A 25604-nucleotide genomic window follows, 5' to 3' on the forward strand; every position below is an offset into this window, starting at 1 on the left:
TCAAAAAGAGAATTGAAGTCTGGTGGCTACTCAGGATTGGTATGTTGTAAAAGTGCCACATTTTGATTAAGAAATGCTCCAGGACTTCCATCTTAACTCTGAGGTTATTCTATAATTTATCCCTAGGTGATTTAAGAAGAACCCTAGTTCTTCTTAAAGTGTTTACTTCTGGTCTGGCACAACAAATACCTGAAATGAAGGCCAGTAAGTATTTAAAAAAAAAAAAAAAAAAAAGGAAAAAAAAATTGGTAAAATTGGTAAAGAGTTTCAGAAAGCAGGAAGAAAAAAATGATCTGTCTGAATTAATATTAAAGTTTATCTTAATTATTATATTTCTCATTTAAGAAATATCCTGACGAAAGATAATTCAATAAAGCATCAAGAAATTCAAAAAACACAAACACACAACTGGGTTTAATTACAACCACAGGCCTATGAAATAGCATATGTTTCCTGATTGATTTCAGCATGAAAGTCCAAATGCCTTGGTGAAGAAAACTGGTTCTAGATACCAAGTATTTCTAAATATTTGATTCAATTTGTATTCTCCCTGAAAAAGAATGGGGAGGAGCCCATAGGGAAGGCTGAGTGGTAGCCTGTCTTTTAATAGATACAGTGAGAAAGTTGGATTTGAATAATACCATATGTAATTGATCATCCTGAGCAAAAATATTTTAGGAAACATTTGCTCATGGGTAATTAGTTTGGGTGCTGAGATCTTGTTATTTACATGCATCTGTCCTAGTTTTATTTCTTCAAAATATTTGCATACACACAGGGGAAAATAGTAACAATGAAGAAAATAATATTTAGGGGAAAATAATTTTTTCAGGTATAAATTATTTTATTACAACTGAGTATTTAAATGGATTGTTATGAACTTCTGACCTATAATCTTTGAAATGGGGTATTATAATGATATAATCTGAAAGCTTCCATCCAACCCTAATTTTTAAATTTAGCTTAAAAAAAAAAAAAATATTGTCCCTAGTAGGATACGGAAAGAGGAGTAGAAGAGTACCAGGTCCTGACTCCATTCTTCACTAGCTTTATAATACCTGATGCATGCATGGAAATCTTTTAAATGTACACTTTTTGTATTTCCAACAGTTACAAGGAATCAAAATATGAATTCTAGTAACACACCTTTCATAACATCTTATAAAAACCTTGACATTTTTCCTCTTTTGAAAAATTATAATTTATGGATGCACATAAAAATTCAATAAGTTTTAATAGAGGTCAGTGTTCTTCTGAATTATGTCAGAAGTACAAATAGAACATAGGTCAAAAGATCAGGAGGAAAATACGTGGAAAACAGCACCTTTAATTTTCAGGTCATTAATGTTAGATTTTAATATGTCCTTCAAAGACATCTAGTCAAAAACCCATCTGAGCTTGCCTTATTCTTTCAGTGTTAGATTTTTCCCCCAGTGTTAGATTGTATGGGGGCTATCAAAAATACATACCTAGCTAGGTACAGTAGTGCATGCCTACAATGCCAGCTACAGGAGAAGCTCAGACAGGGGAGTTGCAAGTTTGAGGTCAGCCTGGACAACTTCAGAGACTTTGTCTCAAAATAAAAACTAAAATGGGTCGTGGATATATGTCAATGATAGAGCATCCCCAGGTTCAATACCCAGTACCAGAGGGTGGGGGTAAAAATTACTTATATAAATCATGGACAAGTGGAATAAACCTAAAATTTTATTGAATATCAAAAAAATAGTGAATTTTCATTAATGTTCAGATTTTTAGTCAGAGAAATTTACATATAGAACAGTGAAAGTGTATTTAAATATGATTTATTTGAATACATTCTACATCAAATGTTAGAAATATAAATGACATATGTTTAGATATATCACATATAAATCACATCAGAGAAATGGAAGTTGTTAATGCCATCTATTTAGCAAGCACAAAATGACATGCATGAATATAAAAACCATATGAGGCTAAACTCAGTCTTTTCAGTAAAAAGTAAATGGATTTTATGTTAACAGAAAAACATAGTTTACTATAATTAATTTTTTTAAAAAGTTTCCCTGCAGAATATGTTTTCAGATGAACATTTATGTGCTTGTAGGGTGCTGTGATTACACCAACCATGGACCATCCTATGTCCATGCAGCCAACCAACATGATGGGTCCCCTGACACAGCAGATGAACCACCTTTCATTGGGAACAACAGGAACGGTGAGTTGATGTTTGTTTTGTTTTCTTGGATTTCACTAAGATGTGATATTGTTTTCATTGGATTGTTAGTGAAACTGTTCTGTACATTCATCTAACACACCTATCACGTTCCAGTGTGAATAAGCTGCGTTCATGCATGTTCAATTCCAGGGCACAATTAGTCACATTGACAAAGCTAAGGGTTCAACTGTGTTGCATTTAAACTTCAGTTAGAACGCAATGTGTGAGGTATAATGTCTGTTTTGGGAAAGGAAACCTCTTAAGTGCATCTGCAAATCTAGAACCTGTGATTATGTACTCAAGCTTGGTTTACCATTCCCAGCTGCTTACCAGTTCACCCAATATATCATTAACAGGTTCTACACAAGCTAAGGAGCCAACTGACTATGCTCATGAAAAAAAAAAATTTTATTTTATCATCAGTGCTTAAATTAATGAAAATCTATTAAGAATTTGACATAATTGAATTCTTTTGGAAAGGATGACAAAGATGACATTGAAAAGAAAGAAGGGAATCTAATGTGCTTGCTATTTTCTTATAAGTTGGATATTTTTGACTAGTCCTATTTGTTTTTCCTTGAGGAACAGAATTGTCCTGAGAAAATATCTATTGCAGTTTTGATTTTATATCAACAAAGCATTTGGAATCATGGGCAAAACTTCATGTATTTTTTTTTAAAGATAATTCCCCATACGTTCAAGAAGGCAGATACATACTAAAATACTGAAATTTTGTTAATTGCCATCATTAAGAAGGGTGAAAACAGCATGTGATATTAGCAGTTAAAATTTTTTTTTCATTAATGTTAGTGTAGATAATCTTATCAGTTTTAAGATGTAGAAAGAAAATAGATTTTATTTTGACTGAGGCAGCTTAAATATTTTAGAAAGAATAATGGACCAAGAATCAAGAATCCTAGATCTAAATCTTTATTGAGACCTTCTTTTCTTTCTGTCCTCAGGAAAATAGAATCATCTGGTCATAATTTCCTTCTCCACATAGTTGAAGCTTTTCACTTGATATATGGGGCCCTTTGAACTCCATAATTTTATATCCTTAAGTCTATATGCATCTTAGTCATCACTTCTGTGGTTCCCCACAGAGGTGCTGGGATCATTTGCAGAGATCTATGTACTTATGCACACTAGCTGTGCGTTGGGAATATTACCTTATAGTGGTGGCTTGCTGTCTTTTAGAGGTTGTTGACTCATAGGCTTTATAGAATATAAGAAGTTTCTGACATGACCACTGAGGCCTCACTAATATGCCCTAAATAAGAAAATCCATAACACCTTAATGGAAAGAGTCACATTGTTTCAATAAGGACATTTAGTTTTATTAACATGAACAAAGTGCCTCTCTCTAAGGCCTCAGTTGTTGAACATATAAAAAGCAATTGATGATAACTTACCTATCTAGATGCTTGGTCAGGATCAAATTTTCTTAGGTTACAGATCTATATTTTTGGAAGTCATGCCTCAGACTACAATTATTATATTTTTAACTATAAACTATGGTACAGATCATTTTCATCAAGGAGATAGAGTTTGAAGATAGTATTTTTATTGCTTTCAGTAATGTGTGAAGATTATTATTATTTTTGGGGGTGGTACCGGGGATTGAACTCAGGGGCACTCAACCACTGAGCTACGTCCCCAGCCCTATTTTGTATTTTATTTAGAGAAAGGGTCTCACTGAGTTGCTAAGCACTTCACTTTTGCTGAAGCTGGCTTTGAACTCTCAATCCTCATGCCCCAGCTTCCTGAGCCCCTGGGATTACAAGAATGTGCCGCTATGCCTGGCTAAAGATTATTTGCAATCAATTTGTATATTACTAATAAAGCAGGTCCCAAGTACAGTATTTTCATTTATTTACTTACTTTTTTTTTTTTTTTCCTGGTGCTGGGGATTGAACCCAGGCCATGTGCATGCTAGGCAAGTGCTCTACCACTGAGTTACATCCCCAGCCTAAATGAAGTGTTGGGAGGCCAAAAGTTTATCATATTTCCATTATAGACTGCCTCCATTATCATCTTCCTTTTCCTTCAATGATTATAAATTCTTTATGAGCATAGAAATGCAAATTTACTGTATAGCATGAAAAGTTGAAATCTGGTAAATTAAAAAAAGAAATTACAGTGTAAATCATAGAAACCCCTTATAAATTTTACCCATTGGAATCAAAACCAAAACCAGTACTTGCTAAGATTTAAGTGTTTGTACTAGTGAAAATATAAGAGCTTGGTTAAGTGAATATATGACTAAAATCCTTTAGTAAATTAAAAAATAAGCTAAAAGATACAGAACAGACTCAGAATTATAATAATCATTGATTCAACAAGAAACATATGTTTGTGTATTTGAACATTTTCAAATAAGCATGCATTTATTTGTATCCACAAGTTTTAAACAGCTGGTAACAGCCAATAATAATAGTAATTCAATAATGATAGACACTGCTCCCTTACTTAGAGAATAGTAGTTTTGAGCATGTACTTAGCTTTAGCACCAGATTTCCTCTAGCTTTTTTTTTCTTTTCCTATTCATTTCTTCCTTTACATTTGCAACTAATGCTTAGAAACATTATAACCCTTTGTATAACATGATAGTATACAAAAGTTTAAATTTTAATGAGGTTTTAAGGGAGGCAGAAAAAGACTATAACTTTGTTGATTCATTCAACAAAACGTCATTGTTTAGTGTTTAGAATGCTGTTATAATTTTTTCTTAACCTGTGACTATAATCCTTTGATATGCCATCATATATTCATTTTATGGCTATTATGTAGCAGAGGTTAGTTTCCCACCTAATTGCTTCTTTCCAACATTTCCACTGATGGGAAAGCAGCCTGGAATCATGGAAAGTCCAACGGGCTTTGGAATCAAACTTGAGTTCAAAGCCTGGCTCTACCCCTTCATTAAGCTGTGCATGTTTAAGCAGGTTACTTATTTATTCTCTTTGAACCTTTGCTTCATCTTTTACAAAGTAGGAATAATAATATGTATATCCCAGTGATGTTGTGAGTATTAAATCATAGTGTACCTAGTCCAGTGTTGGTATGTGCTTATAAAATAAGCTGTCCTTTTCCCCTCCTCCTCCAGTAGATTTTAAGTAGTGGAATCCAATTTAGGTCTCCAGAAGGGTTGGAGCACAAAATTTAATCCACAGTATCACTCCCTCATCTGTTTCATTTCAAGTGATATAACTGACTTCTTTAAAGTCTCCACCCCTTTAGCTGTTCACATAGTCTTCCAGGGTTGCAAACTCAAATTTCTCTGAAGCCTGGCCAAGTCATGTTAATGAATGAAGTTGACTGAGTTCAAGCATATACCTTGGAAATATATTATATAACTTTCTTTATATTTTCCAGTATTATAAACATAGTCACATCATACAGATATACATGATATTGAGATTTTATTTTAGATATTTTCAGTGGAATAAGAATAATATCTCTTCCTAACTGTTGGGAAAATGATAAGGAGAGATGGTCCATTTGGCAACCTGAAATATGGACACCGTTTCAAGGAACCACAGCCACTGCTGAACTGCAGGCACCTATTCCCAAATGAATATAAAGATCTAGAGTAGTCTCACCTTCCAATTTCTTAAGATAAACTGAATGTTTGGATTTTGATGTGAATCTTACTTATATTCTAATACTAGATCCAGTTTATCCCCAGAGCTCCCAGTTTGTAACCATTGCCCAAGATGGTCCTAGTTTTCCTCCAAATTCTCAGAACATTCCTTCTCTTTTCTTTCATAGGTTGCTAAATCAGGATTTCGTTATTAACTTACTGCTCAGGCCACATGATTTTCTTAAGCAATCTCATTCCCTTTCATGTTTTTGAACCCGGCCTTCTGTGTTGAAGACTGTTAAGCCTGAGTCTTCAATGCTAACCCCATTTTAGAATGTTGAAATCATTTATCCAACCACTTCCTATCTCCATGTAACTTTCCCTCCAACTTCTCAGAGTCAGCATGGCCCAAACTAATCTCAAGAGCTTTCCCTGAGCTTCTTTCCCACTGAACCCTCTTCATCTTGTTTGTTCCTGCCCCAATTTTCTTTCAAGTTTATGCTATGACCAAACTAATGCCAGCAGCCAAACCACGCACCTAGGATTGGATCTGGACCCTGCCCTTCTCCCTTACCACCGTATACAATTATTTTTTAAGACCCACTGATTGTGTCTCATTGACACATTTCCAGAGGCTCTGCTCTGAGCCTCATTTGGTTTTGTGTGATAATCTGTGTCCTAACTGCACTTTCTGCTTTCAGTCTCAATGTTCTCGAATCCATTTTCCACCATTTTGCTGCAGCCAGTTAATCTAAAACTATACAACAGTGTCTCTATCCTGGGTCTCCTCAGAGTCTTTCAGAGATCTGAGCTCACAACAATTCTAAAAAAGAAAAAAAAACAAGGTGTGAGAAGTGAGGAATGAGATTGAGATAGAGACCTCAGCTCCAGGAACAGATGGATCCCAAGGGCACAGAGCAGTGAGATCCAGTGAATCATTCAGAATAGGGCAGTGCTCAGGAGTCATGGGGGGAGGTGGAGGTAGATTAGAATTTGTTTCTTTTCTTTTTTTTTCTTTCTTTCTTTCTTTTTTTTTGAAGGATGTTGATGACCACAGGTTTTTGTCCCACTTTTCTTTTTAAAATTCCTGGCTAAAATAATTGCATTGTGCTAAAACCTCTTTTTCATCTTCATAAAGGAGATATATTTCATCCCATATAACCCCGAATTTTGAAATGGGTGCCATGTAGCTAAATATGCCTTTCTCTCTAATTTGCCACTTCAAATATTTATTGTTCAATTCTCTACCCATTTTTAAGCTGGACACAATCTATAGGCTTTAGGAGAAATGAATCACATGCAAACAGTGTTACTCTTTTAGTCAGTCCATGGCTCTGCTGACCTTGAAGAATTTTTCTAGCTTTTCTTTTTTTTTTTTTTGGTCACAGGATTTCTTTGATGGAACCAAAGCCCCATTATCCATATTTTCTTATCACTTTATTGTAAGCTTTAGCAGAAGCCACTGGAGACTTGACTGTATTGTGAGAATCTCTGAATTGCATGACAATCTTGTTTTACAAGTTTCTTATCTCTTTTTTATTTGTTCAGTTGCTGGTCACCAGTGACTTACAATGTCACCAGAATCTGTTTAAAGAAATAAAAAGATTTTGTTCTGAACATTCCTTATCTGCCGTTTAGTTTCTGTTTCTCCGAGCCTCTGATGATTTGTGACATCATTGGATTTCCATGGTGTGACCATAGCTACTCAAAAATTATTTTGTAATTGGTCCTCCACTCATTTCCCATGGTTCTCTAGTGTCTTTCACTCATATCACTCCTTCACTGCTCCAAAACTCCTGTGGTACCAGGTGAAAATTATTCGTTGCACTTTAAGAGTGTCTTTTATCCATTATTAGGTATGAATATAGGTATAACAGTGGAGAATTATAAGAAGCGACATATAAGGTATCATATTGACTCCAAAATCAGTAAATAGTATCATAAAATGATAATGAGTACAATTCCTTAAATGCATTTTCAGGGAAAAAATCAACTAATTACAAACACACACAAGAAAGAAAATAGAGATAGAAAGAAATAGCTTTTAAAATTTATTTAGTCTTATTGTAAAATAAATGAACTTTGAAGGGTAGTTGTACAACCTATGAACAAGTAGACATTAAGTGAAAGTCTAGTATCAAGAAATATTTATTTGCTACTAATAAACTTTTTGCTATTTATAAAAATAAATTAACAATGCAATAGGAAAGTCGTAACACGTAAAATGCCAGAGCGTGAACAGATAGTTGAAAGAAGGAAACAGAATGCTAAAAGATGTGGAAAAAAATTATAATCAAAGAAACAAAAGATAAAGCCATGTGAATACACATGCATGTTGGCCTAACAGACACACATAGATATCTCATCAAAGAAGATCATCAAAATCATGCACATTATACTGAATGTATAGGAAACATTTTCATATATAGTTTGTATCATGTAGTAACCTAAATTTGCACAAGAATCAGTAGATAGCGAGGTGCACAGTCAAAACACCTCAGAACATTTATCCTGGCTGAACAAATGGTTATAGTTTTGAGAAGCCAGTCTATAGAAATATTCTAAAGTAACAGAGTAGGTTTTATGCCTCACAAATGTTTGATGTAGCTTTTTAAAATAATATCTAGTAAATAACCATTAAATTATAAACCATCCATAAACTCAAAAGGTAATGCCTACATCATAAAAGTTTAAAATAATTAGAAAAAAAGTTATGTATACAATTAAAGCAAATTGTTGAATATAAATTTGTACTTGTGAAATACAAGATCAACTGTGAAAATATTTATAAAGTAATGCTATAGAGAAATACAAAGCAAGTGTGGCTATTTTAAGAGATGGGATTTGGGTTAATATCTATTTTAATCATTATACTTTCCTGTATTCTCTAGTACTCAACAATGAACATTATTTGTTTCTATTTACTTTTAAATGTTATAAATATATTTTTGGAAAATATCAATGGCGTAATCCAAAAATTAACTTTTTGTTTGTTTTTGTTTTGGAGTGGTAATGATTTTGTGATTGTGATTTTTTTCTTAAAGGTAACTGGTGATTACTACCACTGTTAACAAAGCATTTGGAGAACACTTTAAAAATTATTCTACTTCTTCTAGATTTGGAGATTATAATTAATTCACTAATTCTCTTACCTATTTTGAAAAACAAAATAACTCCTAACAGGTTTATTTGCATTTGAATCTTTTGGTCAGTGTTCGCTGCAGTTGGTCAAAGTGCTTTGCTATGTTCAAGTTGTAATCTGTCTTCACACATGCCATTGACTCCAGAGAGTGATTAATATTATCCTTTTGTGAAAGGAGATGAAAGTGAGAATTTTGTGATAGTCCCAAAGTTATCAAATTTCCAAAAGAATGAAGTTTGGACCTTTAACTTTTAAAAATGGAATACAGATCATATGAATAAGAGTTCATACAAGAGCATCTATTAATCATGTTTTGGCAATTTATTCGAATGCATATAATACCAGGTCCCTTTTATAATGTATCCCCCCAAGGAGAGTTGGGGAAGGATTAAAATTTTCCTTTTATAGAAGGGGGGCTAAGGCCACAGACTATGTCCCACTTTCCTTTTTAAGATCCCTGGCTAAAAGAATTGTATTGAACCAAAGCCTCTTTTTCATCTTCAAAAAGCAGATATATTTGGTTCCCCATGACCCTACATTTTGTGATGACTGCCATATAATTTAATGAAGCTTTCTCTCAAATTTCCCCCCTCCAATGTTAGGACACTTTGGAAAAAAAGAAAGCTACCTGTTTAATAGGTTCTGGTCTTTGTACCTCTGTCCCCACAATTATAACACAAAAAGCTGCTCCACCCAGGTCAGAAAGCACTGTCTGCTCTGCCTCTGATCAGAACTGCAGCTGAATAACTACTCACAAAACTTGGGCTTCAAAATGCATAAGCCTCCACAGAATCTGAGAATGTGCAAATGTTTCATTTTTCTCTTTAAATTTTAGTTGTTCCTATGGTTCTCCAGGACTTTGCTTCATATCATGTTTGGGCGCCCTCCAAATGTAAACTTTTTTGTGTCATCCAGGGCGGGTACAGATTTCATATTGATTTTTTAAGGGAGGGATCCAACAGGCTGAGAGAGATGACAATGTCCCTGTCATTCCAGCGGGTCATGCTGGTTCCAAGAACATGTGCAGTGTGAGGGTAATGGGAACCATGGTGTCACCTGTGAACTAGGGTCAGAATGCCTGAAGGCAAGGGGTGAGGTGACCTTGTGACACACAATGGGCCGTTCCAAGTTTTAAAGCTAAAATTCTATTTTATTTTCTTTTGTACTTCATTGCATTCTTTCTCATGCTCTTTTCATTCAAAGATTCAATCCCAAGACAGGATTATGATACTCCACCAGCTGTTGTGTCAGGTAGGAAAATTCTCATTCCTTTAAAGACTTGATTGGAGGGGAGAGATGGAGGTTGCCTGCTTTTCTCCACAACTCTTGAAAGCAGTGATTCTCAATAGGGGTGGCCACAGGAAATTCGAATGTCAGTTTGGCAGGGGGTATATGTAGTTCGGAAAAATATATTTAATATGATAATCCAGCTTTATGCCTGAAAAATGAATATATCGCCTTTTAAATAGAAAGGAAGTGCTCAAAGACACATTGTCTCCAAGGATACACAGAAGATAGAGTCTGTGTTCTATGTATCAGTCAGTCTCAGCATTGGACAAGGTCGCCAGAATTTTTGAAAAGGGGGAGAAGGATTTTATATTAATCCAAAAAAATATTAAAAAGGGCACAGATTAATTAACATAGATTGAGAAGCACTGCTTTAGAGAACAGAATTTTTCTGAAATCAGAAAATCATCCCATTTTGCTTGCTCAGCATCCAGCACAGGGTACTCAATATAACTATTTGTTGAATGAATCAAAAATTTAAATTTATTCCAAAAATTATATTTTGGGTATCATAAGCGAAATCACCAATATTCCATTTATACAATAAAATGGCAGAGGTTCCTTGAAGAATAAGACATCAGGGTCTTGAGGATTTTAATTAGCAATATTTAAGTTGTTTCATAAAATTTAGTGATGAAGCCAGGGTATATATGAATGAAGAAGTTAGTTCTTATTTTGAACTGCACAGATCCTGTGCTTTTGTATTAAGTTTGAGTTTTGGTTTCTTGCAAAGTGGAAAGTGGATACAATGGTTCATTTTTGTTATTTTTTTTTTAATTTGATGAAATACTGGCAGTTTGAAGAGCTTTGAACTCTATGATCCCTTGACATGTTAGATGGCAAGCACATAAAATTGAAACTAAGAAGGACATTGGAAAGATCAAGAAACAATGTCCAGAAACAGACTTAAAGAGCCCACAGAGTAGTTGAGTCTGGCACTGGATGGTGGCTTTGAAACAGGGAACATCATGTTTCTGGCCACCCCTCTTGCTTGACCCAGCATCTGAAAGGTAATCTTTTTCTCATGTCTATGTATTGTTTAGTTACACTTGTGGCTGAATAGTCATCTTGGAAGTTTAAGTAACAATGTCCCCATTGAAGAACCATGTATTAGCATTCAACTGTGAAGTCATTCGGGTTCTCTTCAAGGTCTATAAAAATTGCTATTATTTAAAATATCACATCTTTCCCCAAAATGTATTACCTGCCATATCTTTAATGTGCCTTTTTTTTCATTTATGTGATATCATGAATCATGAATAGACTGTTTCATGTGTCCAGCTTTTCTACTTGAACATATAGTGTCTTTGTTTAACAACAGGCATCTATCTGCTCTTGATAATTTATCAATGCAAATAATAATAAAAGACAAAAGACACAATCTGGAGCTCTCCTTCACATAGGTGTCCTGATTTCACTTTCCAGAACACAATAGGAAAAGCAATCAAAATATCAGAAGTACTTACTAAATACCCATGAAGGGTCAGGCTCTACCCAAATCAATTGAAGCAGAAACCCTGGCTGAAAATCTATGCTCTGAAGTTTCCATCTGGTTCCAAAAACAAAAGTCACTGAAAGTTCTTGAGCAGATAAATGATTGGATAAAAGTAATAGTTTAAGAAACTTGATCTAGCAGTTTTGTGTCTTCTCAAAGAAGAATAAATAGGATTGTACAGAAGAGCTAGAAAACTAGATATATTTACAATAAAAAAATGTTTCTAAATTCCAAGAAGTGCAGTATACAAGAAGGGACCAATAGATTTTCCATATGAAAAATAGCATTTTGGAAGATTTTATAGTTATTTCTCCCTTGTGAGATTTGATTGCTGGTTTGATGAAAACATACAGACCTTTTTAGTCAATCTTAAAGTAGAAATAGATCTGCCATTCTAATGGGAGAACTTCAGTAACTCTTGAAAAATGGTATATTCTTTACCCAACCACTGACCATATTAGAAAATTGACATGGGCCATGGCATTATAATATCTCCTTCCCAATTATCTCAACTTGCCAATATTGAACAACTCAAATTGTTAATTCTTTGCCAGTGTGGGAGCCAATCAAATTATTCTAATTTATTAGAGTCAAGATATCTGATTGGATAATCTACAAAGACATAAGCCAACCTAATTTCACTTACTCAATATTTCAACCACTTAATGAACAGTTTATAGGAGCTAGATACTGCATTCAAGTATTGGTGATACTAATATACTATAACCAGCAATTAAATCTTACAATACTATAAGAATAGAAAAAAGATTCTTGTAAAACATATCAGGATCTAACTTCATGTTACTATTATTTGTGGTGTTAAATGTATAGAGGGAGGAGGAACAAAAACCTAGAAAGAAGGTTTGAAACTCTCAGGGAAAAAGAGAGTTCTGGGCTGGATTTGGAAGAATGAATAGGAATTCATCACCTGGATAAGAGTGGGAAGGTGTAATAGGCAAACAGGATATGGAAATTCTTATAAATAGGAAAGATTTAGAGGTATATGATAATTCATTTGATATTGTTGCTGCAAAATATCACTCTGACATATACCAAAATTACATCAATATAAATATGATTTGGTGTAAGGACCCTTTCTTCTTTGAGTCATGTATCATCTTATTCCTTTACTTATTTATATGGCATTTATTGGAAGAATATTGTGTGGCAATCATCATGCTAGGCACTAGGAATGCAACTTCCTTCTAAAAGCTTAGAAAGTTAGATAGAAGCAGGTTATTACAAGTGGCATAAATGCTTCAATATTAATAAAACTTATGATGTTTGTGAACACACAAATAAGATGCCTCAGTCCAGACCTACTTGTGTCATTTACTAGTTGTGGAAACTTGAGAAAACTTAACCTCTCTGCCGCTTAGATTACTTATCTGGGGAAGTAACAAAAACTTCGTAGAGTTATTTTAAACATGGAGTAAAATATATAACCTGCTTAAAATGCATCCTGTATGAAAGTGCTACACCTATACTACCATTATTGGCATGAGATATTATGGTGATACAAAGAAAGAACAAATAACATATGAGGAGATGTCAGAGAAAGGGTCCCAATGGATGAATTCTCTAAATACAAACATAAGAACACTTAGGAATTAGCTAAATAAAGAGTGTATCTGGGGAGAGTTTCAGATCAAAGGAGGCGGCATGTTTCAAAGTGTCATGAGGATAGGGTGTATTGAGTTCAGAGAACTACACATGGTCAAAAAGGGCAGGGATAGGTTCAGAGATATGGGGAGTAGAGTAATGAGCCTGAGAAGTAAATAAGCAGAAACAGTATCACAAGATAGGTAGCTTGGATTGTTTCCCAATGGCAACAGGAAGATATTAAAAAGTTGTGAGTTGGATGTGATCTTTCTGACTATAAGGTCAAGCATATATTGGAGAAGAGCAAAAATAGAAGGGAGGGAACTGAACTGAAGAATCTAGGGAAGGATCATGTTGGCATATCCTCAAGTTGTGTAAAGGACAATAGAAAGATTGGTAAATGTGTGACAGGTTAAGTAGGTAGAATAATAGGGCTTGGTAACCAAATGAATATCAGGAGAAAGAGAAAGATGATTTAAATTTGGCTTATAATTTCCTCAGTGCCCTGAAGTATCTTTTCCCAGGATTTAAACCACAGAAAGGAGGATCAGGTTTGTGAGGAAAAGAGATAACTTCAGTGCTGAACATGCTGAGTTTGAGATGCCTGTGATGCAGCCAGATAGAGAGGCTCAATAGATGATGAATGTATGTGCTTGAACTCAGAGGCCATCTCTTGCACAGGGGTAGATTTGGGAATTACCATCATGGAATTAAGCCATGTTTGCCCACAGAATGTGCTTGAAGCGAAGTAACCAGAACTTAAAAATAAAGAATGGACAGAAAATGGAGCCCAAAGGAGAGGTTGGATAAGACAACTATACATATAGAAGGGAAACAAGAATATGAAGTTTCAAAAATCAAAATCATGATAGTAATTCAAAAGAGTACTATCCAGTGACATAAGTCCTGAAGTTTTGTTATGTAGACACAAAAAATTTTTGTTATATTGGCAAAATTCAATTTTGTCATTGAATTTTTTTATATGGAGATCAATAGTGAATTTGATGGTACAGTTAAGGGTAAAAAAGCAACAATATTCAATGTCATGTAAGGAATGGTTGTAACTATTACTGGAAACAACAAATTGGTTTTGAGGAGAAGTAGAGAAATGATTAAAAAAATAGAGAAAAAACTAATTGATTTATTGATTTTGATGAAAAATAATGGGAAGATAGTTCTAGATAGCTCTAAAGCTTAAAGAATGTGATTCTTAAGGGTGAAGACAGAAGGAAGAGATAATGTATGTGCATGTACATCCGTAAATGTAGAAATAAGAGTTAAAGGATTTCCCAAATGATACATTTTATTTGTTTTTATACGAAGTATTAAGTGCCATCATCTTCTGAGAGTGACTGGGAGATGGCATGGTAAGAATTTAAGGTGAACAAAGATTTGGAAAACTGGGGAGTGAGAGGGTCAACAAGAAATAGAAAGTTGAAGGGACCTGGGTTTATTTGAAGCTATAAACTATAGATTATTTTCATACTTATTATGGCTTAAACTGGAATGTCCCCCTCACAAAAAAAAATACTCATGTGTTATGAAGTGCAGCAATATTCAGAGATGGAAAGATTAGATTTTGTGAGCTCTGATCTCATTAGTGGATTAATCCACTTGATGGATTACTAATTTGAATAGACTACTCAATGGTAACTATAGGCAGGTGATGTATAGGTAAAGGAAGTAGATTGTTAGAGGTATGACCTTAAGGACTATATCTATCCCTGTTTCCTTCTTTACTCTCTTTCTGCCTCCTAGATGTCATGAATTGAACAGTATTCTTCTGCAATGCCTTTCTGCCACAATGTTTCTGCCTTGGAGTTGATCATGAAACCGCATAGTTTCACAAACAAAATAACTCTTTTCTCCTCTAAGTCATTCTTGTCAGGTATTTTGGTCACAGCAATGAAAAGCTGACCAAGACAAAACTAATCTGTGAAGATGTTTGATTGTCTTGTTGTAGTGATCATTAGCCAAGAAGAGAGCCTAGTTAACCCATGGTTGAAAATATACTGAGTGGAGTGAGAAAAGGACAATGTGCATTGATGATATTGGCAAGAAAGAAAGAAAGAGGTTAACAGTGGTTTTGAGGAAGAAAGAAGAAGCAGTCCATAAAGAATGAGAGGAAGAAAATAGAAAATATGGAGACTAGAGTTCTCAGTGTGAAGTACAGTGTACTGGGGTACTTGGATTTAAGAATTTGAATAATGCACTGTTTCTTGGCAAAGTTTGGGTCATGGGAACAGGTAGCTAAGTGGACTTAGGGTGACATGACAGAAGTTAAGGAAGTCAAGTAAATACAAAAAACTGCTAGATATGTGGGATAATTTTACATATCAGGGTTTTGTTGTGTTTGATCTTTTATTGTCACTAATAAGTTATGCATGACTTCAGGAGTATTTTGCTTAGGAAGAGTATAAGGTAAATATTTAAGCTTCCACAATGAATACACTTAAAAAATAATGATAATATGGGAGGAAAGAGCTAAGACAAGAGTAATGATGTTCAAAAGAAAGTTTGGGAAACAAAGCTGGGACTGTCTCCTACGTTTTCAAGCAAAATCAGGAAACTCTTCTTTAAAAAAAAAAAAAAAAAATTCCCCAACAGCTAGAACTCCTTAAAAGGTCCCTTATTTTAAGCAAATTTTAGTAGATAATATGTAAATGAAGGATAAAACATCATTTTTTTTACATGGTTGGATTTTATGAGGCACATATGAATACCACAGATAATTTGTCATCAAATTTTTATCTTAGTTGCCTTGAGCTTAATTTTTTTTTTGAAGGGCATCAGTATGGAATCAAGCTAAAGATCATAGCTCATTGGTAGAGTGCTTACTTAGTATGTCTGAGGCACTGGGTTCTATGCTCAGAATCACATAAAAATAAATAAATAAAGGTATTGTGTTCATCTAAAAAAAAATAAAACAAAAAAAAAAGAAAAATGAAAAATAGGACTAAAAGATGCATGGAAAAGATCTATAGAACTTCTGGAACATATATTTATTTTCTGCTGTATCCTTTTGCACACCAGCTAAAATAGGTTGAAGTAATAAATGTTATCAGTATATATCAGTACAATTCGACAATGAGGTTTCACAGAAAAAAAGTTTAGTAAACCAGAATATAGCAGTCGAATAAGAAGTCCTTAGTCTCATGGAGCAGTTCATAAGTGTGCCTACCCCAGTGAAGATGGAATTCACTGTTAAAATACTATGCAGTTTGTTTCTATTGTTTTTGCTTGTTAGTAATATAAATTTGTGTTGGAAAGCCCCATCAACCTGGAAGGTTGATGCTCAGATAAAGCATTATTTGAAGCCTGTCTTTATGCTGCCTCTTTGGGTAAGGATTACCTTTTTAAACTATCCCATATCATCAAGGAATATGGGGCAGTATTTAGGCTATTTTAAAGAGGAAAAACTATATGTTTCAAGCTCTAAGTAACATTTGTTTTTATGGATAGTATGAGCTAATTACAAATGATTTCCATCTCTTAATTAAAAATTAGGTCCATTAGTACCTCTCATTAGCAACAATTAGCCATTAAATTGTATTTACTGTAAAAGACCTGATGCAGAGTTATAAGTGATCCCACAAGCCACCCGTGAAAATCAGTTTCAGTTCTTTCCTCAAATGCTGTACACTTATTTTGATTACAAAGTTGCATATCTTTAAATATCTTAATTAATTGAATTTTTTGTTTTTAATAAGTTCTAATAAAGAAAACTTGCTCTATTTCTTCATTCATTCAACTAATATTTACAGACCTTCTACAGAGCCACAAGGAGCCAAGGCAAAGGAGGTATAGAATGCATTCCGTGCCCTCAAAGAATAAAGTCTCTTAACAGAACAGGGTTATAAAGAACTGTCACATAACACAGCATGTGACAGATATCAAAACAGTCCTCTGCAGAGCTGGACTTTGTACGTGGGATTTGTACAAGTATCTGACACACAGGAATGTGCATGCTGAGTTATTATGTCCCCGCTGGTGCATTTATAAGGTTCACTAAATTATAAAAATGGAGACTTTTAAAAAAAGACTTTTCCTGTGGAACAATAATTTTTATTGATCTATTCAAGTAACTTATCCCAAAGGAAGCTTAGGCAAATGGACTCTTCAGATATATAAACATCATTTTTATTTAGGCCAGTCCCTGCACTCGTCTCCTGCTCCCAGGGGGAAGAATAGGGGAGAGAAAAATTTAATCTTCATTTCATAATCCAGCAAGCTTTTTCTATAAGGGTCTAGGTAATAAATATTTGGGATTTTGCAAGTCATATGGTCTATGTCACAACTTTTTGACTTTGTCATTGTAGCATAAAAAACAATGCAATGAATGAGCATGGATATGTTCCATACAAGTTTTATTTGTAACAAAAAAAAAAAAAAAAAAGGAAGAAAACTGCATTTGGTCTTTGGGCTATAGTTTGCATACCCCTCTCCTGATCACTGTATGTTCATAAGTATCCCAAAATTTAAGTACTATCACTAACTTGAAGTGCCTTTCATTAAAATTAGCATTTTTGTGCCTTTTCATTTTATAAAGGCCAAGGAAATGTCAGAAGTTAGAGGTTGCGAAGATTGAGAGGGAGGTGGAGAGAGACATTTCTTAACATTCTAGTTTATATTGTAAAATTAACTAGACTACTAATATGTTAAAAACTTCTAAGTCCATTTCTGGTTTTCAAATTCTCATCAGGTATTGGCTCTTCTAGGACTTATTTGTATGTACCAGCAAGAGTATACTAACTAGGATAATTAAAAATATATTCTGTTTAATGTCCTTTTAGAGGGATTTAGAATTTTGTAGGGTTAGAAATTTAGAGAAGAGGTGAGAAATACATCATCCCAAAGAATTTGTTGTCCATGAATATTTTATGTCTTGGTTGCACCACCTGGGGTGGTTTTGTTGTTGCTATTGATGTTGGTTGGTGTCCACCAAAGTTGCTCTTGATGTACCACGTGTGTGTGGGGGGGGGGGGAGGCTGGGGATTGAATTCATAGCCTTGTGCATGCAAGGTAAGCACTCTACCAACTGAGCTATATCCCCAGCCCCACTGTACCACTTTAGGCTATTCCATTTCCCCTGGGTAGCTGCTTCTCTGAGCTCCATTTTGTGCTTTGCACTCTGAAGGTGGAGGAAAGCTTTCCTAGTCTTCTCTGTAAACCAAACACTATATAGAGGAAGCATAGGGGTGCTGGAGATATGACTACCCTCTGTGTCAAGGTGCCATTTGTGGATGCAGCACACACATCCCATGGAGAGCAGCATCCCCAAATGCTGTCCTTGTAGTAGAATTCTCCAGTGAGTGGTAGCAGCAGCCATAGGGCACACCATAGCAGCAGCACATAGTGTCACTTAGTACCTTCATCATCTGCAGAAGGGCAAAGCCTACATGACAGCAACAGAGGAAGAGAGCATTTTCAGGCAACAATAGATTTTGAAGTAAGCTAATTGCATGCGCACGAGTCGGCACATCTGGTATTGAAAGCACATGACCCCCTTTTTAATCAACAGCACAAAGTGGGCACTTGAGGCTCCTATTAGAGAATCCAAGCATGAATTGACTGTGAGTCGGCACTTGCCGGAGGCATGCTTGAGACATCTGAGGCTGGAGAGATGCTGCCTAACAGACGTGTTAACATTTCTCTAGACTCTATGTTAAATTAGTCTATCAGAAAGCAAAATGCCAGAACCATATGATTGTACGTCCCTGTTGAAATGCTTTCTCTGAGTCAAAATTTAATGCTTTAACCTCTTCTTTCTCAGAGGAGTGATACATGACACAAACATTTAAGAAATGTTGCTAGTTGTCTTGAGATGACCAGTGGATATGATTGTCCCATATGTAGCCCAATCAATGTTCCTTAAGTCAATAAGTAAATGATGAATTGCTGCTAAAGTCTAATGGCTTCACAAAAATCTCTCTCCAGGTGAAAAGGTATGCTTCTTTGGAACTGACAATGTGAAAAAAAGAACTTTATAATCTTCCTTTTTGGCCTTATTTATCAGGACAATTGGATGTAGATGGGGTACATTGCGTGTTTTCTCAGAATATTGTTCTCAACCGTTCGTTGATTTGCTGTGTTTTTAGTTGTGCTTTGTAATATAGTGCTTAATTTTGTAAGCCCTTCACAGAATCAGCTTGGAACTACAAAGGCTTTAATTTCCAATAAAAAATAAATGAAAATATGCCAGTGGGTTAAGGGAAGTTTGTGTGCTATAAAAGTTCAGTGGAAAGACAAAATGAAAGATGATTTTGATTATGTGTTGATCTTATCTAAAAATTTGCCAGCAGGCACTGTTTTTATTCATTCACACACATGCAGCTCTGAATAGGAAACTGTATGGTATAAAAATTAGAAATAGCTATTAAGAGTCAAGAAGGTACATAGGACTCCTGTTCCCACTATTTAATAATTATTTAACAAGGAAGGTTCCTTAAGTTTCCTGAAGTGTGCTTTTTTCCTTTCCTATGATATAGATGCTAATGCATTAGCTCTTCCTTATTTATATAAGACAATAACATGAGGATCATTTGAAATGGCATCCCAAGCACCTAGGCAGTAACGTGACTTGTAATAAGTATTAAACAAGAGAGATTTCCTTTATCCCCATTCAGGGAAGAGTGATAGGACTTTTTTGAAGTGTTGACAACTTCACATTTGCTTTGATAGGTCAAAGGTTAAGTAGTATAAAATCGTTTGTAAACCCAATATCTAAAATTAGGAGAAATAGTTAAAAAAAATGATCATTGCATATCCTCCTTATTGACTGAATTTTATATTATTAGCTAAATTAATGTAATAAACTATAAATATTTTATAACAACATGAAAAATACTATTCATACTGCACAGTGAAAAAGACAACATAAATGAAAAATAATTTGATTTTGAGTCCTAAAACACATCCATAGAAAGAATCTAGAAGGCAGCACCAAAAACAGTTGTTATCGGTGCTTTTAATTTGCTTTCTAAACTTTTTGTAAGTTACTTTGCAGTTTATAAAATTTAATAAAATTTTTATAGCAGTCTTTGAATATCATAATTCTGGAAGGCATTATATATCAAAGAATGCATGATTGTATTAATATGAAGATTAAAATAAAGGTATTAATGATGATTGTGATGGTTATATTGGTGACAGAGACAGTAACCGTGACCTCTAAAATTCCCCCACTTCCACTCATCCCATCTCAACTCTGTGGCATTTGAAGCAGAATTTTTAAAAGATTATATCTCTTTATAGGTGTGGCTTAGAGTTTTCGAAGGAATTGTAATCTAAAGTCATTGCTAAAGTTTTATGTGAATTCTCTACCCACCTAAAGGGGGTCAGCATCTCTACCACTTGATGGCTGCTTTTAGTAATTTTGATATCAAAATCAAATTTCAAATGATGTCTTCTGTTCCTTGCATATAGCACTTGGAAACACCTAAAGTCTTCCTAGTTTATGCAGCATGAGACTTCCAGTCCTGTGTTTATGGAATTGATGTAACAAGTTTGAAACTGAAATTATATATACTATATTTTAAAATACATATTGATATTGTCTAACTTCTACAAGTTGTACATATATATCCTATTATTATTTACAGTTTTTCTAGCTTTAGTTGGAAGAAACTTGTTTTCACAAGCTCTGTATCACAAAATAGTTATACCTAGCAAAATCAAGCAGAGAACATTTTGAAGTCCATTGGTCACCCAAAACATTGCTATTCTTTTTCTTTCTATGATGAACTTTCATTTATTTAGACAAAGTGGAATACGTCATACCTTTTTTAACAAGCCAGTTCTGTTTCACTTGTCTCTACCATGCACTATAATTTTCCTTCAATTAAATATCAATGGAAAAGTCATTGGCTAACTGACCTTGATACTGTGTACCAAAACTATGATCACTTCACATCAAGTTTCCTTACAAATGGAAATAGGAACATTGAAAAGGTTTTAAACCCAGGCTGTCCTTTGATTTACATGAAATAAACATATTACAGTTGGCAACAAAACCATGTAGTTTCAGAGTGATGGAATGCAGGCCCCTCTGGGGCACGCATAAATTTACTTTAGGTGCCTGCTCTGAGTCCAGCGGTATGCCCCAGAGACTCAGATCTGGGAAAGCACTGGACTTCAGATTCAGGAAACATGAATTTTATTCCTAAATGAGAGTTACTTGAGCAAATTAAATATGCAGAGTTGGTAACAAATCATTGAGATATTTGAGATACTTGTTCTAGAGGGTTAAAGTTAGAAGCCAGACAATCCCAGAGACTACCTAGAGCCTAGAGTGATGTTTAGAAAATATATCAGGTGACCCTGGTGGGATCTCAGAAGATGAAAGTTTGAAGTGCTTATTGTTGGACTTGAGCTTGTGGTGTGTGGCTTTGGGAAGAACTTAAGGAAATGACAATATATTAGCAATTGGGTGCTTTCAGGAAGTGAACAGTGGATGAATGACCAATTTGTCTTAACAAGTGTTAACTTGTAGATGGGAGCAATAAAGCAGGGCTAGAGTTGTCATTGGAAAGAGACTGTGGTCACTGATGTTACACAGTAAAGGGAGATATTCATTTATTTGTCTTCATCTTTGCAGAAAATGGCTTTTTTTAATTCACTACACTCACCCAGTGGTCTTGTCTGCTAATTATAGTTAATCTTTGAAAATTGTTTAACTGGGAATATTATGACCTTATAAATAGCTACCAGCTAATTAAAGGTTATTTGAAAATTTTCCATGAATTCTTTCCTTATCTTGAAGATATTTATAATACTGTCAAAAAAATATAACAAAACATTGGATGGCACTGATAAAAATGTAAACATAAGCATGAAATAAACTAAAATAGCTTTTTATTCTCACGTGCATTGAGCATGTATGGAAGGAAAAGGGAGGAGCAGGGGATTCCAAGGAACATGCTGTGTTCTGGTTGCTGCACCTAGTGCCTTTTGTGGATTAATTGGTAACATTTGATTGACACAATCATGTTATAAGGCAGTTTCTGTGCCCTCTACAAATTGGTTCTTTATAATGTCAGCTGGACCTTCACCCATTATTTATGTTCCTTCAGTTATTTGAGACATTTTGACCCTCTCAAGTTCCAAATATGAGTTTTGTCATTCTTACCCAGCAAATGACTGCCTGCTCCTTTATAAGAAGAGAAATACATTTGATCTGATCTTTATATGTATCCCTTTCACTTCAAATGGCTATTTCTTCAGTCTTCTCTTCCTATCCTCCAGTTCTGTGAGGCCCTGGCTCTCTTTTGGTCAATATGAAACCTTCCTTCTATGATCTTGCTTTTGTCTGTCTTAACCTGTTTTGATGGTCATATAGCATTCATTAGCCTCTATGCCGCATGTACTCTCTTCAATGTATACTTATCCACTGGGACTTTTCCTGTGCTTAATAAAATGGGCAGATACTTCTCAGGGTGCTCTTAGCCTACTCTGCATTCCTTCTTTCTCTTCCTCAATGATGTCATCTGCTTCCTCTCCTGTAACCATCACACAGATGACCTCCAAGTCATTAATGCTAGCATCCCTCTGTGTTGATCTCCATGCCAGTGTTTCCAATTACTTCCTAGAGGTCCCCCATCTACTACTATCCCCCTTAGCTGACCCATTAGTAGTTCAAACTTCATATTCTTAACATCAATCTCATAATATTTTTTCTAATCCAGCTTCTCCTGCAGACATCCCTAAGGCTCACCCTCTTTAAGTATTACTTCTCTAAGCCAAGATTTTTAAAGCTCAGTGCAGCGTGAGTTTAGGATTGTTATGGTGTTTGGCAGGGCATTGGAGTATAGCTCTTGTTTGTGGTAAGAACCATGTGATTTAATATTCAGCTAGGCTTGGAGTAGGATGGAAAAATCTCTCACACAGTGGTGAATAATTCTTCCAGTCAAGACTGCTTAAAACCTTAGAAGCATTCTGGAGTACTCTATCACACATGAAATATTTCATTTCCATGGAGATTTTCCTTTCACAATACATTTTGGATCTGTTATATCCATTCCGTCTGTTACACTAGTGCTAGCTGGGTCTTTGTACGTTTTCATTTTATTATTACAACTTTTTCTGATGTTGACACCTGCCCCTTCCCCTTCTTTCTCATCCTTCACTCAAATGCCTCAATAAGTTTTTAAAATTAACATTTTTAAAACTCTATGTGCAAGAATATGGTCTTGATATGCCATTAGAATTTAGGTTAGTTGCAACTATTTCTACCATCCAGTTTCTATTCCTGCCAGAAAGTAGAATACAGATTGGATTTCTGAATTAAAAGTCATCTTTTCTAATAGCAAGGCTCAAAGTTGCAACCAGTATGTAATTTTAACTATATATGTTTAGCTTATGGAGAAGGTTCTATGGTGAGTTGAGTATTAAGACTAGGTGATACTATAGAGCTACAGTTCCTAGTGTGATTGCCTTTAGTTTCCAGGTGAAAGCAGACCTAAATTTTTTTCTGGGAAAAATATTGTCCTTCTGCAGCTACTCTCTAAAGATATGTGTTTTGGACAGTTGTCAGTGGGTTCTCTTAAATTCTTCTTACCTGCTTCCATTTGAGACTTGCTGTACAATGCCAATTCCAGCTGATGGTGAAAACATACAGGCCTATATAACTAGAAGCAAAGAAAGCTGCAGTCCAGGTACTTGTTACGAAGAACAATTCCAAAGTCTCCGCCACTCATACCTTTCAGAACCTTGCCTAAGAGAAATAATACTTTTGAAGTAATATTTGGATGATATGCAGTATGTCTACTCTCCTTGGATATTTCAACTTATATCCCTATATTTAGCTGACAAAACTGTTTTACCTTGCCCCCGGCCCTGCCCCCGCCCACCAAAGACTAGCTTTTTGTGAAATATGCTTGTCATAATGCCATTTGGTTATGTTTGAAGGACACTGTAATAAATAGTCCTTAGAAACTTGGTTTGCTTTCTTTCAGGCTATTGCTCATTACCCTACACAGTGTCAGCTCCTTCAGACTTGCAGGAGAAACATCTGCTTTGCCTCTATACTGAGAATTATTCTTCTCTGCACCTGATTTATCTTCTTATCTAGTGGATGAGATGACTTGTGTAATTCTTGTGTGATTTTTTGCTAACTACCTCTGATAATTGTGTGTGTGTGTGTGTGTGTGTGTGTGTGGTGCTTGGGATTGAACTCAGACCTTGTGCATGGGAGGCAAACAGGCTACCAACTGAGCTGTATCCCCAGCTCTCTGATAAAGTTTTAATGACATTTATTTTATTAGTCTACTTGCTGACTTTATCTTACTGCCTTTTTTTTTTGTCTCATGTTTTTCACTTGACACTACCGTATTTTATATACCTTTGGAAGATGCCTTAAATCCTTCTGGGGATCAAGGGGAGCAATAATTAAATAAATGCTGGAAATAGAAACTCCTAGATACGTTATTTTCCCAGTCAGGAACCATAACTTAAATGCTACAAGAATGAAGGATTCCTTAGCCTGCACAGTACTGTCTTCAATCTACTTTTCCAACTGCTTTTCTTCCTGTCACCCTGGTCACAGTTATTTGTAGGATGTGTTTGCTGTGAGCACTTTCTTTTCTGCCTTTGCTCATCCTAACTCTACCTGGAAATTGTTCCCTGCCTCATTTGCAGTTTTTGCTGGTTATGTCTTACCTATCTCCAACTGTCTATCATTTCCACATGTCTCCTTCTGTTTCCACAGTCAGGTGTGATGGTCTTCACTATGAAAACTCACAGTCCTCTGTGATCCACCCAATCTTGTAGATACTCATAGGTACCCCACTAACTTCCCCCACACCATCTTTCTATTGTAGATTTCCAGAGGTTTAGAGAGAAAAAGAGAGAAGGAAAAAAAAATTGTACTATTGCTTGTATCCCTTGAAGTAAAAGTTAAAGTTTTTGATATTTATGAATAGGGATGCACCCTCATTTAGAGTTCAGTGTTGACTTTTATTCAAAGTGAATGTGGAGGAAAAAAACGTGGAGGCAATACTAGCAGAGTCAGATGCCTGAATTTTCTCCAAAAGAACTAAAATATAGGATTTTCTTTTTCCCCCCAGAAAGTTATTCTATATAACTGACATCTGTTGGCAGAAGTAGCATGCCATCCATCTAACTGGTCTTGCTGATTCAACACATATTCCACCTCAATTCATCCTCTTGACAGCCCCAGAGCCATCTTCCTAAAACAAACATGACCTACTTCACATTCTTCTGCAGTCTTCAAAATAGAATCCTCCATCTTGATCCTGTGCTATAGGGGCCCTCATGGTGCTGATGGCTGCTTCTTCAGACT

The 25604-nt window shown here is 35.1% G+C and overlaps 1 protein-coding gene across 4 annotated transcripts in view; it reads left to right on the top strand.

The window, feature by feature from the left end:
* Nucleotides 1–25604, top strand: part of Rbms3 (RNA binding motif single stranded interacting protein 3) — a 663558-nt gene that overhangs the window by 596066 nt on the left and 41888 nt on the right. For 3 of the 4 annotated variants that reach the window (XM_076843087.1, XM_076843100.1, XM_076843105.1), the window contains 2 exons: nt 2090–2200; nt 10126–10173. In XM_076843087.1, coding sequence (XP_076699202.1) covers nt 2090–2200; nt 10126–10173 — 159 coding nt within the window. The remainder of the gene's footprint in view (nt 1–2089; nt 2201–10125; nt 10174–25604) is intronic. The other variant, XM_076843092.1, reaches the window with a different exon arrangement.

The sequence above is a fragment of the Callospermophilus lateralis genome, chromosome 1 (genome assembly GCF_048772815.1).
Source record: "Callospermophilus lateralis isolate mCalLat2 chromosome 1, mCalLat2.hap1, whole genome shotgun sequence".
Classification (NCBI taxonomy): domain Eukaryota; kingdom Metazoa; phylum Chordata; class Mammalia; order Rodentia; family Sciuridae; genus Callospermophilus; species Callospermophilus lateralis.